Source organism: Pyrus communis, chromosome 16 (assembly GCF_963583255.1).
Source record: "Pyrus communis chromosome 16, drPyrComm1.1, whole genome shotgun sequence".
NCBI classification, from domain to species: domain Eukaryota; kingdom Viridiplantae; phylum Streptophyta; class Magnoliopsida; order Rosales; family Rosaceae; genus Pyrus; species Pyrus communis.
Genome location: NC_084818.1, coordinates 8393443 through 8410053, shown reverse-complemented (window position 1 = coordinate 8410053; position 16611 = coordinate 8393443). Strand labels below are relative to the sequence as shown.

The window sequence follows — 16611 nt, the reverse complement described above, 5'->3', positions numbered from 1 at the left end:
AACAACACCGATATTATCTCCAACTTGTTAACTATCATCTGCACAGTCCGACATGTGTGGGATTTTATCACAAAAGAACTCGGTATTAGTTGGAGTGGTGTTTTAAGATATTTATATTCTTATTTTTCTCTATCTATGTTTGATGTGGTATATTTCAACATTTAGGACAATCTTTAACTTCCATTAACTTTAAAAAAAATCTAAAGTTTCATTACTTATCCATATGACAATGAATTTGGTTGATTGCTTTTGTCTGATCAATTTTTTTTTCATCGGGACTAAAACTTTGATCCGATGAAATTCAGTTTGTCGGACAAACTTTCTTCGGACAAATGTTAATTTATGGTAGGAATATATGTAACTCCCCACTTAAAAAGCCGTATAAATGAAAAAAAAAAAAATCACCTCTTTTGCATGCCATGGCAACACTAAATAAAAGTAAAAATTGAAATGTGTGTTGCCTACTTAATCTTACTCAAGTTTCTGGTATTAATTTGTCATGCTGATAATTTTGAACCAAAGAAAGAAGAAAAAGAGTTGTCATGTGCTCATGCAACACGTGGAAATGCCATGGTTTTTTTTTTTTTTCATTCTTTTGTATGTTGGTAAACTAATAATATGTCAGAAATAATAATAAATGCATATCAATTCTACATCCTTTTTTTTTTAATTTTTTTTAATTTTTATCGAAACTAGAATTTTTATTTTTGTAAAAATAACAGAGTACATGTAATTTGGGAGGGCAAGGGAAACCTCATTAAAAACCTCCAAAAAGAAGGGAAAAAAAGTACTTCACCAAGTTACTCCCCACTTATAATTAAATAATTAATTCTACATCTATATATATAAAGGAAGAAAATAAAAGGGGTGAAGCTTTTAAAATATTCAAACTACCCTTTCCTCCCATTAGGATTTCAAAAAACAAAAGATTTACAAAAAAAAATAATCCAGGTAAGATGGATAGTAAGTTTATTATTTTTTAAAATGTAGTAAATAATAATAACTAAAATATGTATAATTAAATTAAAAAAAAAAAAACAAAAAAAAAAAAAAAAAAAAAAAAAAACAATAACAACAACAACAAATAATAGATTGTCAAACAGAAAAATAAATAATAAAATAAAAAATTCCAATTGCCACACGCGTCCGAGTGATATGGTAAGTAATGCTATAAGTTTATTAATTGCTTATATTATTGCACCCACAATATTACAAATTTCGCTTCTGCTGCTCTCACACCATTCTTAGCAACCACAATTTCTGTCTCATCAGCCACGCTCACCTCGCCCCTAAACTTCTTATAAATATCACTCTTATAAAACTTCCTTGTCCTAACCACCAAAACCAAAGAAACAAGTGCCCCCAGAAATGTCACCACTGCAATTATAATGAAGGACAATTTGAAGCACTGCCCCCCAACACAATTCAGCTCCTCCCCAGCCTTCCTCCTTAGCCCTAAAGCTACCATTTGCTTCTTAGCCTCCATGTCATACAAGTGCCCTGCGACCCTCACATTGAGCAAATATAACCCTATTGGGCTTGCCAGCCCTCCGAAATTGTACAAAGTTGAGTAATATTTGAGGCCAAAAAGCTCCGAAATTAGGGTAAAAATTAGCGGCCAGTGAGCACCAAAACAGAAACCGGTTACCACTGAAGCAACATAGAGACCATACGGGATGTTGAGCGCGATTAGAAGATGACCGACACATGAGAGCAAGAGGATTGCAGTGAAGATGAGAGGCCGAGGCCATTTGTACTTTGTGACGAAGATTTCGGAGCCTATACAAGCGGATATTTGCCCTAAATAATTCCATATGCTTGTAAGGGACACAAAGTATCGGATGCTGCGTAAGGGGTATCCGAAGGAAGTTCCAATCTGCCCCAAGTTGTCCATCATGGTCAATGTACCTCCAAGGCCACAGACTGTTGCCAACAGTAAAGTCAGCATTTCAATGCTGAAAAGTGCTTGCAAAATAGTGAAGTCCTCGCCAATTTCTGGTGGGGTAAAAATGTTCTTGTTCCAGGGTGAAACTTTTTTGTATGGGACAGTAAATGATAACTGTGGGGTTGGAGAGGAAATGGTTTCTTGGTTTAAATCTCTCTTGCTCTTCCAGACTTTATATTCTTCCATAATTACCACACCAAGTGGTAAAAAGAGCAAAAAAAGCACAACAGTTGCACTTCCAACATACTCTCTTTGATTAAACCTATAACTTTTCTCAACTATAATTATAATCAGCAAAAATGCTGCTAGGGCAAGTGAAATATAAAGGAAATTATAGAAAACTTTGAGCTCATTCGGGCGGCGACTAACCTTCATGATCCGAATGGTTCCAATGAAAGCGAAAGAGATTGCGGTAGGAAGCCAAGCCACCAATAAAGTGAAAGACTTTGTGTCATCGCCGTAGGCAGCATGGTAGAGCTGTGCAATCACAGCTGCACTTATACCGGTATAACTTTTCAAAAGGCCTAACACAACGCCTCGGCTTTCGGGGAAGTTCTTAACACAGGTGACAAGAGCTCCAGTGTTGGTGAAAGTATGTGAATTTGACCCTATAGAGATGTACATGCACATGTGCCAAACTTTTGGTTTGGGGATTTTTTGTGTAACAGCAAGCCAAATCATGAAGTGTCCGAAAAAGTTTAGGACTGCACCGATTGATAAGGCCACCCAAGGCGGTGTGACCTCGTTGATTAGGCCGGAAAAGATGCCAATGTTGCCTCCTAAGTCCTTGAAGAAGCTGATTAATTTGAGTGTCGTTTGGTCATAGCCGAGGACGGACTTGATGTCGTTGGAATAGAGGCCGAACATGTAGCTTGCTCCCGCAGTGACCATCATTAGGAATGAAGCAAAAACCATGAGCCATCTTCCTTTGAGGACTTGGAGGACAAGGCCCTTCATGTCCACACAACTGCGCACCTCCATTTCTTTTGTCTTTGATGATCAGTAGTACGTAACTTTGGCTTGATACAGATATATAAGATTGAAATGGGGAGAGAGAGAGGCACAGGAGAACTGTGTTAGTTCCCATCTTATTTGAAGTCAATAAGTAAGATGTAATTGCCGTTTAAATTTTTTTTTTTTTTTTTTTTTTTTTTTTTGAGAAATGAAATGAAAAAGTTAGTTTGGTGAGTTTTCAAAATTTGATTTTTTCAATTTTTTTTTTAACTGAAAATCATTATCAAATAAGTTTTTAATTTTTCGATTGAAACTGAAAGAAAAAAAAATAGTTATAAAACATACCCTTAATTTTAAGGATTAAGTATCTTTTTCTTTTTCTTTTTATTTTTTCCACAAATATGGTAGACCTTCACAATAATGAAAAGATACTTGGAAAACGTCATCATAATATCAAAAGGGGAAAAGTTCAGTTTGATCTCCTAAAAAATTAATTATGTTGAGTAAATGAATCTGTAAGAATATATTAAGATGCAGATACCAAGTTCCAGGACCACTCACGCCACAAATAATGAAGGAATAACATACTGTAATATATGAGTAAACCAATTTTTTTTTTTATAATCACTTGCAATAAATCTTGACATTTCTTTACATCATCACATGCGTTACGTTCCATTCAAGGAAAAAGAAAATATGAACTAGAAAGTGTGATTAGCAATTCCAGTCCATAAGTGGAAAGATTAATTAACATGGCACTGCCATTCAATATAAAATAGAGAAATACTAAGAAGATTTTTTTTAAAGTTAGACTCTTTATAGACTTCCTAACAACTCGTAGTGTGACGTTTATTCCTGTGTCAATAGCATAAAACATTGTGCAAAACACATGAGATGGTAAAGATTCATAAAGAGTCTCACTTTTGAGAGTCTTCTCTATAAAATATCTACCCATGTGGTCCAGTATCCTAGTGAACTGAGTCTTGAATTTTTAAATTATTGTAATAGTTTCGAATTTTAAAAAAAAACAAAATATATATATATATATATATATATATATATATACACACACGTGTGTGTGTGTCTCTCTCTCTCTCTAATTTGCCAGCAGACCTTTAACATCATTGGTCGCATATTGCCTTTTTTTAATTTGTTTACAGTTGGCAACTTGGAACTTTTTTTATCTGTTCACAATCAGGAGTGGCTCAAAATGGATTTGGATGGTCTCCTGAGTCCAAGGTGAAGATTCTTCTGATGAAGGAGTGTGGGTTATTGAATTTTCATCTAATGACTACAAATAGGGATATTCCTTTAAAATTATAATAATTATAACTGTTGGATGAAAATCTAACAGCTCACACTTCTTGATCAAGAATTAAGAGGATCCTTACCTTAAGCTCAGGAAATGATCCAAATCCGTTCTAAATGATTGAACACATGGAATTTTGCAGTCTCCTTTATGAGCACTAAGTTCCTCTTTTTGATCACTTTAATTTTAGTCATGATGGCTCTCCATTCGGTACACAATTATAACTGTTGGATGAAAATCTAACAGCTCACACTCTTTGATCAAGAGGATCCTTACCTTAGGCTCAGGAGAGGATCCAAATCCATTCTAAATGATTGAACACATGGAATTTTGCAATCTCCTTTATGAGCACTAAGTTCCTCTTTTTGATCACTTTAATTTTAGTCATGATGGCTCTCCATTCGGTACACAAATTCAGGTGATTTTTTGCCACCACCTTCAAGGGAAGGGGTAGCGTTTACAACCCTACTTGTTATTGTTAGAATTTTTTTTGTCCCATATCGGCTAGAAGACTTGAGAACAAGTCTTTTAAATAGAATTACCTAACTCTAATTAAAATGGAGGCCTTTTGTATTAAAACCTCATACCTGACGGATTGAGCAGGTGGCCAAGTGGGGACAGTATCGGTGTTGTTGGAGTGGGCTCTTGGCCCGTCTACCTGAAATTTAAGATGGTACCCGAGCCAGGGAACAAACCTGTACTGCCACGTGAACGAATGGGTCCCTTTTGACCCCACACGAATGGGTGAGCCCCGACTTGGCTCCACGTAGGCCAGGAGATGCCATGTAAATGGGTGGGTCCCCATTGGCCCCACGCGGCCGGGTAAGCCCCGGCTTGACTTTACGTGGTTGCCGATGTGTGGAATTTCACGTGAGGTCCTATTTATCCCACATCGACCAGAAGGCTTGAGAACAAGCCCTTTAAATAGAATTACCCTACTCTAACTAACACCGAAACCTTTGGTATTAAAACCCCACACCTGACGGATAGGTGGCCAAGTGGGGACAATATCGGTGTTGTTGGAGTGGGCACTCGGTCCGTCTACCTGAAATTTAAGAGTTATTATTGGATGAATTTAGACTTTAAGATTTATGTCTATTCATTAAATAGGTTTTGAAATTTGAACTCATTTAACAATAATAAAAAGAATGACGAGCATCACCATCACTTTAAGATGATTGGCAAAATATTCTTCACAAACTCAGCGTTACTAATAATTTCTGTAGTCAGGGGCACAACTCAATCTTTACTGCTTCAATGTCAACCCTTAGCGTTTCTGCATTAGCTTTACCAGTCAACCACTATAGTTTCTGCATCAGTTGCACCACTTAATTTGTAACCCTAGTGCCACAGTTGCGGGGAAGTCTGGGCGGGATATATCCTCCCATATTTATGTTCTTGTAGCACTCACCACGTGATAAAGATCAAGCAATGAGGTAGTGCTATAGAAGATGATATATCTTCAGTTGTATGCAACTTTGTTGACACAGTAGCTGACATCATTTTTCTATCACTAGCTTGCATCATTCTGCAATATTTCTGTACCAGGATTGAATATTAGGTTTAAACAGAGAAAACCGATGAAAGTAGTGTCAATTTCCATTTTGGTTCAGGAATATTAGGTTCCTGAATTATTAGAGATATCATAATCTGGTTCAAGAAAAAATTATACATAATATTACAATGACAGAGGAAATTAACTAAAATTTAAAACCTAATTGTGTTTAACTAAGAACTTGTACCTAGCCACCTTTCACCTCCGAATATCTGGGTTGTTTCTAGGACTTCTTACATCAGTCTCAGTTTCCGGCTTCGATACTAATCCAACATTCCGGTTTGTCACCACCACCTCGTCAGATTCAACCGCCCTCGACTCATCTTTGAACTTCTTATAAATGTCACTGTTATAAAACTTCCAAGTCCTAAGCACCAAAATGAGTGAAAAAAACACACCAAGAATTGTCGCACCGGTGATTATAAGGAAGGGCAATTTGTAGCATTGTCCTCCAGTACAATTTAATCCCTCCCCGGGCTTCCTCTCCAACCCTAAAGCTTTCAGTTGCTTCTCTGCCTCCTTATCATAAAGATAGCCTGCGACTTTCACATTAAGCAAATATGAACCAAGTGGGCAAGCCATCACCCCAACATTGTTCAAAGTAGAGCAATGCTTAAGCCCAAAAACCTCGGAAGTGATTGCAAAAATCAACGGCCATTGTCCACCGAAGCAAAACCCTGTGATTATTGAAGCTACGTAGAGACCATTTGGGACGTTGAAAGCAATGAGAAGGTGGCCAATGCAGGACACCAAGAGGGACACAGTGAACATAAGAGGCCTAGGGATTTTGTATTTTGTGATAAGGACTTCTGAGAGAAAACCCAACATGACTTCTCCAAGGTAAATCCATATGCTTGCGAGCGAAACAAAAGTGGTTATGCTTTCCAAAGAGTAGCCTAATGCAGTTCCAATCTGGCCCAAATTGTCCATCAGTGTTAGCATGCCTCCAAGGCCACACAATGTGGTTAAAAATAAAGTTAACATCTCAATGCTGAATATTGCTTGGAGGATTGTATAGTCTTGTCCGATCTCCGGTGGACTAAATATATTTTCCCAACAAGAAAGTTTTTTTACCTTCAACATTTCCTTGTTTTGGCTTACAATTATTTGATCCACAGGTGGTGAATCTGGTGATGAAATTTCGATGTTTATGGTACTTAAAGATGTCTTAGTCCTCCAAGAAGTGTACTCTTCTGCAACTACGACAGCAAGTGGGAGAAAAAGCAAGAAAAGCACAACAGCTGCACTCCCACCGTACTCAAATTGTGTGAATTTCACCTTTTGCTCTACTATGATTATGATCAGTAAGTACCCTGCCAGTCCAAGTGAAATAAAAAAGAATTTTTGTAGTACCTTGGAATATTTCTTCTGCGGTATAACCTTCATTATCCGAATGGTACGAAGAAATATCAAAGAAATAGCTGAGGGAAGCCATGCCACAAACAAAGTGAAGGACTTTGTGTCATTACCATACAAAGCATGGTATATCTGTGCAATTACAGCTGCACTTAGGCCTATGTAGCCTTCCAAAAGCCCGATTAAGAGGCCGCGGTTTCTTGGGAAGTTTTTGACACACGTGACTAGAGCTCCGGTGTTGATGAAAGTATGTGAATTTGCCCCCATTGTGATGTACAAGCACATGTGCCAAACTTGAGGTTTGGCAATTTTTTGGGCCACGGCTAGCCATATCATGAAGTATCCGAAAAAGTTGAATGCTGCACCAATTGATAAGACCACCCATGGCGGCGTGACCTCGTTGACTAGGCCGGAAAAGATGCCGATGTTGGCCCCCAAATCCTTGAAGAAACTGATGGTGTTGAGGGTGGATTGGCTGTAGCCAAGGACAGACTTGATGTCGTTTGAGTAGAGGCCAAACATGTAGCTTGCACCGGCACTAGCCATCATTAGGAATGAGGCAAACAACATGAGCCACCGGCCAGTGATTACTTGGACGGCGAAGCCTTTCATATCTGTCCAAGTTCTCACACCATTACCACTACCGCTATTGTCATGAACCTCCATTCTCTAAGCCTCTTTGCTTACTTTGCCTCCTCAAAAGAAAACCCTATTTTTATTCAGAATTATAATATGCGTTAACACAAAAAACTTGTACAAAATCATCATATCACATCATTATGCGGACTTCTTATCACCATCCACTAGTACTTGGAAAGAATTATATATTAAAAATGAAAGGCAAATTTCCATTTCTAATGTATGCCATGGATTGGAAATTCAAAATAAGCTTTCCAATGAAAATTGCTTAGCAATTTGTTCTTAGTAGAGTTTTTGGCTACTCATAACTTGGTAGTCCTGTGTAGTTCATATATACATGAATAACGTCATAGATAACAGATACATACAAGGACATCTTCAATAAATATATGCAAAATAAATTAGGTATAAGTCATGATCTACATAAATACTACTTTAAAACAAGAGAAATAATTCCGACAAAAAAATAAACAAAAATAATAATAATATAGCGCATTATTAAAGGTCTGTTTTGTGTCTAGAATTGGATTAAAATGAATAACACACTATATTCAAGGTATAAGTGAATGAACTTTCATTTTTACAGAAGTAAAAGAGATTAGGCATGAAGAAAATTAGTCCATTCTGGTCTCCGCAATTTAGGAAGAATATGATAGTTAAGTTTTCTCAAAGGAGCAATTCATCTTCTACTCACTACACCAAAATTAGCTTTTATCATACTATCGTAGTGAATTATTCGTTTGAATTTAACTCTAAACACCAAGGCCAAAGAGTGATGAGTTTACCCAACTTGTTGGAAGCCAGGCAGCCTTGAGGTGACAGCGGCAGCTGCAAACGAAGATGATCGAAGGCGTACGTTATCGTTCGCGGATGGCGGCAGAACTCGAGCTTTGAGCAGAGTTGTTTATGGCATTTTTGGTTGAAATCACAACTGTTCATCAAGTGAGAAGTAGAGCAGACCCCAAGAAATCAGAAAGATCATTAATATCTATGAACTACTAGTCTACTACTACTAACTATTGATGTTCCACAGACTGGACCACGTCTTTGACGTTGCTATGTATTTTTTCTTAATTTGGATTTATATGTGTGGAGTTCTTGTAATCCACGACTAGGTATTAGCTGGAAAAAGTCACTACCATGAAAAATACAGACGCATCCCCAAAACTGAGGTAACATCTAACCACTTAAATAAAAGCCTTCGAAACTTGATTTCTTTTTGTTTTTGTCCTCTCTAAGAGCTTATTAATTAATCACTAAGGCCTCGTTTGGCAGCTCGGACTGTACTGATTATTTCTGTCAGATAGGATAAATAGCCACCGGATAGTACTGACTAAATTAGTCGGGTGTTTGGTGCAGTATCGGACTAGTGACCGTATTATTTATACTATGTTTGGTATTATACTAGATAGGAGGAATCAAACTTAAAAAAAAAAAAAAAAATTTAAAAAGTGAAAACATTTTTTTGTTCCCAGATCTCTCCACACCCCCCAAACACCCTCCCTCTCTCTCCCTTCTTCTTCCCCGACTGCAGAAGAATCCCAAATAATTGTTCCCCAGCTCTCTCTGCCACACCCCCCAAACTCCCTCCCTTTCTCTCCCATATTCTTCTTCCCGACTAAATAATCCGGGCGTTTTGGTTGGTTTTATTAAGCGGGTGTATACCGTGTTATCCTATCCGACCGGTTAAATTAATCTGGCGCTTATTTAGTACGAGTGAACACCAAACACCCGAGTCCGTATAACTTATCCTATCCGATCTGCCAAACAGGGCCTAATAGTGTACTTGGTTTGGTCGAATGGATGAAAAGAAATAGAACGAAAACAAATATATGTAGCAAATATATCAGAAACAAAATGGGCGGTTTCGTTTTTTAAATTAGCTGAGCAGAAAATAGCCATAAGTGAATGAGAAAGAGTAGGGATGGGCATGGTTTGATTCGGTACGATTTTAATATGAAATCGAAACCAAAATCGAGCTTGTGGATATCCCACCATTGTTGCATGTCAAGCTGTCAACCCTTCATTGAAATTTCATCAGTTTGGTTTCCCCTTTTCTTTTTCTTCAATTTGTAATAAAACCCAATGCGTTTAACTTTTGCATGCACTGTTTACTATAAGCACATGGTCGTGTAAATCAAATCAAGATAAGGAGAATTTTTTAAATTCATCGGGAACAGAGTTTGGACACTAAGTATAAGGATATAATTGATTGAAAACTTAAAAAAAAAAAAAAAAATAATTCAATCAATTGTATTATGACACCTTAATGTACCAGACATTGTTTTCAGCACACTGAAAATTTTCTCTAAGATAAGGTAAGTTTGTTAGCAACAAAACTTATTAATATACACACAATTTGGGATTAGGTTTATGTATTTAACCGAGAAATCACACATGCACACATGCATTGCTTAATTACATTGACCTTGAGCAACAAACAGAATAATGATGGAAATTAACCGAACCCCCAATGAATGCAGACAGAATTGGAATCTTTGAATATGTTCATTTCAACGTTCAACAAGAAAGAAATTATGAAAACAAACAAAAAAATACGTCGTCAGGTATCCATTTGTTATAAATTATATTGGAATCTCAATCTCTCTTAGCTGGAAAAATGGGATATATAGCTAGAGACACAAAAGGACAAGTTGACTCGTTTTGTGTACATCTAGCCACCAACCTCAGATTAATGTTTTAAGTTGTTTTGGATATGTCAGGGGCCCAAAGAAAAATGCAGTTGCATTAGTGGCATACTTTGTTGAATCCGGAACGGGCTTGGTTACATCTTTAATTTTCTTTGAATTCGTAATTAGTTGCAAACTTTTAATAAATATGAAATTCGTGATATATTTTGATCACTAAAAGCAGTACTATTTCATTTATTGTTGTTGATTTAGTGTCATTAATTTCAAATCTATTTTCATTAAAATTTTATAACCAAGTGTCTTTCCGTTGAAGTTTCGTCACTAAGATGATTTGGTTAACGAAGAAGAAACAATAGTTCCGTAAATGGTCTTCACTCATGTTGGGGACCATAACGAATGGACAAACACTTGTAGATGTAGACAAATTTACCAACTAAATGATATATTACCAATAGAAAATAATTTCGTTCATCAACAGTTCAGTAATAATCTAATTATCAACTTTCATATCATTTAGTTTTTGTTACTTCACAAGACTAGCTTTAGTGGGAGTAAGCGGACTCGCCTCCACTAAGGACCGTGCTAGACGGTTTTAGCAAAAGACTTCGCGAATCATGGAGCTAGCTAATCCCTTCGCTCTCTACTCGCGTCCTCTACTCTCCTCTTTAACAAATTTACAAACTAAATAATATATTACCAATAGAAAATGATCTCGTTCATCAACAATTTAGTAATAATTTAATTATCAACTTCTATATTATTTAGTGCTTGTTACTTCACGAAACTAGCTTTAGTGGGAGTAAGCGGGCTCGCCTCGACTAAGGACGTGCTAGACGAGGAATTTTTCAGAGTGCCGGGTACACCAAAAATTTTTGGTGTACCCTCACTCATAATGGTGGACCCTACCTCACTTATTTTTCAATAAAAAAAAAAAATAAAATTTTTATGAGTGAGGGTACACCAAAAATTTTTGGTGTACCCGGCACTCCTAAAAATTTTTCGTGCTAGACAGTCTTAGCGAGACGTCGGAACCATGGAACTAGATTAGATCGCTCTCTGCTCGCGTTCTCTCCCTCTCTCCCGTCCCCGACCCTAAATCATGAACAAAGACCTCGATTCGAGATGGGAACCAGAATCGGAATTAGAATCGGACTTTTGCAGTGATTTGCCACACTTTTCAGTCCCCAGAGGGTTCAGTTTGCGATCTCCCTTGAGTTTTGATCGAGGAGTTTGTATTGGGTAGGTAGATTTGGGGTTTTACAATCAGTTAATCGAAATATCGAATTTGAAATTACTGAAATTCTGGGAATATTGGGGATTTGTTCTAATTCATTGCTCTGAAATGTAGGGTTTTGGGGTTTTGCAGTTGCAGGAGGAGAAGATGAAAGTCAACATCTTGCGTATCCTTCTCACTGTGTTTATGTTGAAATTCTTTCTTTCAAACTACTCTAGTTTATATACCATTGGCAACTAGATCATGTAATTTTCTATACTTTTTATACCCAGATATTAACTATGTTGCATTTAATCATATGGTAGACTGAATTTTGGCTTGATAGTTTCGAATTCCTATGATTTTGATTTTGTTCTTTCTTTCAAATTTACTAGTTTATACCATTTAGAAATAGCTTTTGTAATGCTCTTTTTTTTTTTCCCGTCTTCAACCTGTTGCATCTAATCGTGGTGGAGTGAATTTCAGCTTGACGGTATTGAATTTCTATGATTTGTCATCCTCTGGAAGTATGAATAATGAGCTGTAGAGTTTTACTACCTTAATTGTAGTCTAATGTTATGAATGGCGATCACAAGATCAATATCTGTTATGTTACTCATGAATCTCTAGCATATGCTCCCCCTGTTTATGATTCAGTGCGATTATCTTTTTAACAACGATCGTGATAATTTGACAATCCCATTTGCTCAGTGATCTTGTTTTAACTTGAAACATCTTTGATGGCAAATAGACGTATTATGCATTTTATCGTAGCTATTTTCTCTTGACCCTTCTCTCTTTGCGAATATCTGCTGGGGATTTTAAACAGAGTATGTCGTTTTTACCTCTTTTCTATCTTTTATGTTCATTAATCAATTGGAAATAATCAATTGCTGCATGTGTGAATGTGTCTAAGTGTAAATTTGATGTGCCCTTTTTTTTTTTCTGGCATATGTTTTATTTCATCTACTTTGGAGCTCTAACTTTTATCCCTTTGGACTTGCAGGTGGCACGCTGTCGCTTCATGGACATGGGATGCACAAGACGAAACATGTGGGATTTGTAGGATGGCATTTGATGGTTGTTGTCTTGATTGTAAACTCCCTGGGGATGATTGCCCGCTAAGTAAGTCGCTAGAAATTTGATGTTACCCATTTGTTTTCAATTTATCCGCTATTTTTCCTGATTGTCCTGATTGTAAACTCCATGGGATGCACAAGACAAAACATGCTACCCATTTGTTTCCAATTTATCTGCTATTTTTCCTTTTATGAATTGATTGATAAGTTTTTGTAAGTTGAAGTGATTTTTTTCTTCATTCCCTGCTTTCGTTTTGCTAGAAATTTGATGTTATCATATTTTGGGATGGGTTAATTGGTATCTTGTGGGTAAGTTTGTGAAGAAGGATTTGTGTGCATCTACACTGTTTGATGAAATAGCTAAGAGACAAAGTGAGGATGCTGCAGGAAACCTCTTCGATCAAATGACCCCTTTTTTTCATAACATGGCTGTAATGCTCTCGTTTTTGCATAACTAGGGGTGAATTATGGAATGGATGGGATCCGGGAGGCTAAAATTCTAGGGGTGCTACTCTGTTCCAAGCACCAGGAGAACTGTTGTGACATGTACCCTCCATTTTTTATCCCACAGCTGCACTTCATCAATCATGTAGTGCATTTTTCTTGTCTACTACAAGTGATGCAATATGAGAAAGCTACTGTTATCCGTGAAAGTGTTTTTGATACTGCAGGAAGGTCAGAAGAACAAGCTTTTCAAGTCACGAAGGTATTTTCTTTGGCCCTGGACGGATGTGTCTTGAGGTATCTTAAGCTTTCAGACAAAGCCATGGGCGAAAAGGGTGTCAATGCATTTTGGTCACTTCTGAGATCACAAAACACTTTGGAAGAGCCTTATTTGATGAATGTGGCAGGGCTCAATATGTATCACAACATGAGGGAGTGGCACCGCGATGTCATTAAGAAGATCAAACGGCTGAATGAAACCTATGCCTTGCAGACAAGACCTATGCCACAAAGACTGATGCACTACGAACTCTCAGGTGGTAAGTTTGAGCACTGTGTCTTCTAGGAGGCCTGTGATCCTTGCAGACGAGACCTATGCCACCAAGACTGATGCACTGGAAGCTGTTATGCATGCACCTGTCCATTTTCAAGGATCTGTGACTTTTGTGTGCAATCGGTATCAATTGCTCATATTGGTTGTAATGTATACTGCTGATGAAGATTTGGAGTCTGTAACCAATGTTCAATAAGTCTTATACAAGGCTCATTCATCTTCTAAACTGCAAATTTGGTTCTATTTGCCTATCAATTTGAGTCGTTGAAAGTTTTTGCTTCAATAGAGTTCATTTTTTTGTATAATATTGGTTTAATTCTTGTTAATCATACAATATTAGTTCGTGGTTGAAAGAAATTAAAATTGAACAATAATTTGCAAACACCAAACTGTGGACCATACTACTTTCACTATCCGGCTTCTTAGTCTGACACTGCATCAAACGCTTCACTAAATTAGTCCAGTTTAATCTAGTCTAAGCCAGTCCAGGTTAGTCCCTTAAGCTAGTCTAGTCCGAAATAGTCCGGTGCAACAAACGCATCCTTATATTACAAACTAGTTGGATAAATTGGGAAAGCAAACTGTATAATCTTTGCCATTATAATTTAATGATGTAAAAAAAAAAGAAAAAACAAGAAAATCCCACACTAAATTCCAATATTACAAATCATACAAGTCTATATATATACACATATTATTTTTTTACTCTTTTTTTACCCTATTTACCTCTACTTGATGGCATGTAAATCTCTATGATCTTCCATTGGTTGCCAATGGTTTGACACCATTTTCATCAGCCATGGCCATCTCTCCCTCAGCCGCTTCTGTTTTCTCTCTGAACTTCTTGTATATCTCACTTTGGTAAAACTTTCTCGTTCTCATCACCAAAATCAGCGACACAAATGTGCCAAATAATGTAACTGCTGCAATCACGATGAAGGACAATTTGAAGCACTCTCCCCCAACGCAAGTCAACTCCTCACCTGCTTCTCTCACAAGCCCTTTTGCTGCAAGCTGCTTATTGGCTTCTTTGTCATATATGTGCCCGGCGAGTCTCACATTGAGCAAGTATAGTCCAACCGGGCTAGCGCATGCCCCAAAATTGAACAAAGTCGAGTAGTATTTGAGGCCGAAAAGCTCAGAAATTATGGCGAAAAGTAGAGGCCACAGGGCACCTAAACAAAACCCTATTATCACGGAGGCTACGTAGAGACCATTTTTGACATTCAAGGCAATTAGAAGGTGGCCAGCACAAGAGAGCAAGAGGGTTAGGGTTAGCATTAGAGGACGAGGGAATTTGTATCTTTTTAACAAGATTTCGGAGCCGAAACCCGACACCACCCGGCCCAAATAATTCCATATGCTTACTAGTGACACGAAAGTGCTTATGCTGTGTTTAGGGTACCCTAAAGAAGCTCCAATCTGACCCAAGTTGTCTATTGCTGTAAATGCGCCTCCAACACCACAAATGCATGCTACGAAAAGAATAAGCATGTCAATGCTGAAAAGTGCTTGGAGTATGGTGTAGTCCTCACCTCTATCTGGTGGCCTAAACATAGTTTTCCAGCATGACGGTTCAGTCTCTGTGGTAGTGGTGGCGAGCGCTTCCTTGGACCGTGACAGATGAGATGTAACGCTAACTTCTTCTGATTTTGGCTTTTCAGTAACTATTTTCAAGTCCGAACCGCCATTCAACCCGAGCTTCTTGCCTTCCAAGATCTTGAATTCCTCAAAAATAACCACAGCAAGTGGGAGGACAAGCAAGAAAATAACCATGGCAGCACTAGCACCGTACTCACCTTGAGTGAAATGAACATTCTTCTGGATTATAATCATAACCATTAAAAATCCAGCAAGCCCAAGTGAGATATAAAGCATATTATAAAACACTTTGAGCTCATTGGGATGCCTAATGACCTTCATAATCCGAATTGTTCTAAGAGAAACAAAAGAAACGGCAGTAGGAAGCCACCCAATCAACAAAATCAAATCCTTGGTGTCGTCATAATAAAAAGCAGAGTATAACTGTGTGAATATAGCACCACTTAGGCCAGCATATCCCTTCAAGAACCCCAAAACGGAGCCGCGGCTCTCCGGGAAGTTCTTGACACTTGTGATAAGTGATCCAGTATTGGCAAAAGACTGAGAAGTTGCACCCATGCAAATGTACATGCACATGTGCCAAACTTGAGGCTTAGCAATTTTTTTGGTCACGGCCATCCAAATCATGAAGTAACCAAAAAAATTGAGGATCCCGCCCACTGATAGGACCACCCATGGGGGTGTGACCTCGTTAATCAGACCAGAAAGGACACCAACATTGGACCCGAAGTCCTTGAACAAGCTGAGAAGATTGAGGGTACTTTGGTCATATCCCAGCACAGATTTGATGTCACTGGAGTAAAGACCAAACATGTAGGTGGCGCCAGAGGCTGACATGATTAAGAGGGAAGCAAACACCGTGAACCACCGCCCATTAAGGACTTGGAGGGTTAGGGTTTTGGTGTTACTCCACTCCCATCCTCCACCAGGTCCAGAAACCAACATGGTTTTTTAATCCCTCTGAACTGCACCAGCAGTCTCTCACAAGTTTGTTGTAGTGAAGAAGTTGGTGGATCGGAGGTTTCAATAGATAGATGCAAAGGGAGTGTGTGAGAGCAATTAAAAAATGAAAAACAAAAGTAGAGTAGTGACAACAAACACTTATTTGACCTAGAATAAAATAATTTCAAGTAAATGAGGAGTGAATTGCAAATTTGGAAAGAAAATAATAAGAGGGGTATGCAAGGTGAAGATGTCATGAGTAACTAGGGGAATGAACTCATCCCTGTAATAGGGTTATGTAAGTATTATCCTATTATTATTTTATTTAAATTACAATACATATATGTGTTTTGTCTAGTATAATTCTAA

The 16611-nt window shown here is 37.7% G+C and overlaps 3 protein-coding genes and 1 long non-coding RNA gene across 6 annotated transcripts; 1 reads left to right on the top strand and 3 right to left on the bottom strand.

Moving 5' to 3' along the window:
* Window positions 1-1192: 1192 nt before the first annotated feature.
* Window positions 1193-2902, bottom strand: LOC137719751 (protein NUCLEAR FUSION DEFECTIVE 4-like). The gene has a single exon (XM_068458780.1). It carries the CDS (start codon window positions 2900-2902, stop codon window positions 1193-1195), a length of 1710 nt encoding a protein of 569 aa, XP_068314881.1.
* Window positions 2903-5782: 2880 nt separating this feature from the next.
* Window positions 5783-8764, bottom strand: LOC137720757 (protein NUCLEAR FUSION DEFECTIVE 4-like). 2 transcript variants are annotated; one of them, XM_068459872.1, is made up of 2 exons: window positions 8544-8764; window positions 5783-7828 (listed from the first exon to the last, which is right to left on the bottom strand). In XM_068459872.1, the coding sequence occupies exon 2, from the start codon at window positions 7783-7785 to the stop codon at window positions 5962-5964; it is 1824 nt and encodes a 607-aa protein (XP_068315973.1). In that variant the 5' UTR covers window positions 7786-7828; window positions 8544-8764; the 3' UTR covers window positions 5783-5961. The 2 variants fall into 2 exon arrangements, with proteins under 2 accessions (XP_068315973.1, XP_068315974.1); XM_068459873.1 differs by having other exon boundaries at window positions 8549-8764.
* A 2651-nt stretch (window positions 8765-11415) lies between these two features.
* LOC137720303 (uncharacterized) lies at window positions 11416-13992 on the top strand. 2 transcript variants are annotated; one of them, XR_011066491.1, is made up of 4 exons: window positions 11416-11648; window positions 11758-12452; window positions 12629-12747; window positions 13373-13992. It is a non-coding gene; the product is annotated as an uncharacterized lncRNA (long non-coding RNA). The 2 variants fall into 2 exon arrangements; XR_011066490.1 differs by having other exon boundaries at window positions 13160-13992.
* A 456-nt stretch (window positions 13993-14448) lies between these two features.
* On the bottom strand, window positions 14449-16245 carry LOC137719509 (protein NUCLEAR FUSION DEFECTIVE 4-like). Its single transcript, XM_068458554.1, has one exon. It carries the CDS (start codon window positions 16243-16245, stop codon window positions 14449-14451), a length of 1797 nt encoding a protein of 598 aa, XP_068314655.1.
* Window positions 16246-16611: the final 366 nt, after the last annotated feature.

Bases quoted from the DNA above. Each gene is read 5' to 3' on its own strand.
- LOC137719751 (XM_068458780.1), bottom strand. From the start codon at position 2,902: ATGAAGGGCCTTGTCCTCCAAGTCCTCAAAGGAAGATGGCTCATGGTT.
- LOC137720757 (XM_068459872.1), bottom strand. From the start codon at position 7,785: ATGGAGGTTCATGACAATAGCGGTAGTGGTAATGGTGTGAGAACTTGG.
- LOC137719509 (XM_068458554.1), bottom strand. From the start codon at position 16,245: ATGTTGGTTTCTGGACCTGGTGGAGGATGGGAGTGGAGTAACACCAAA.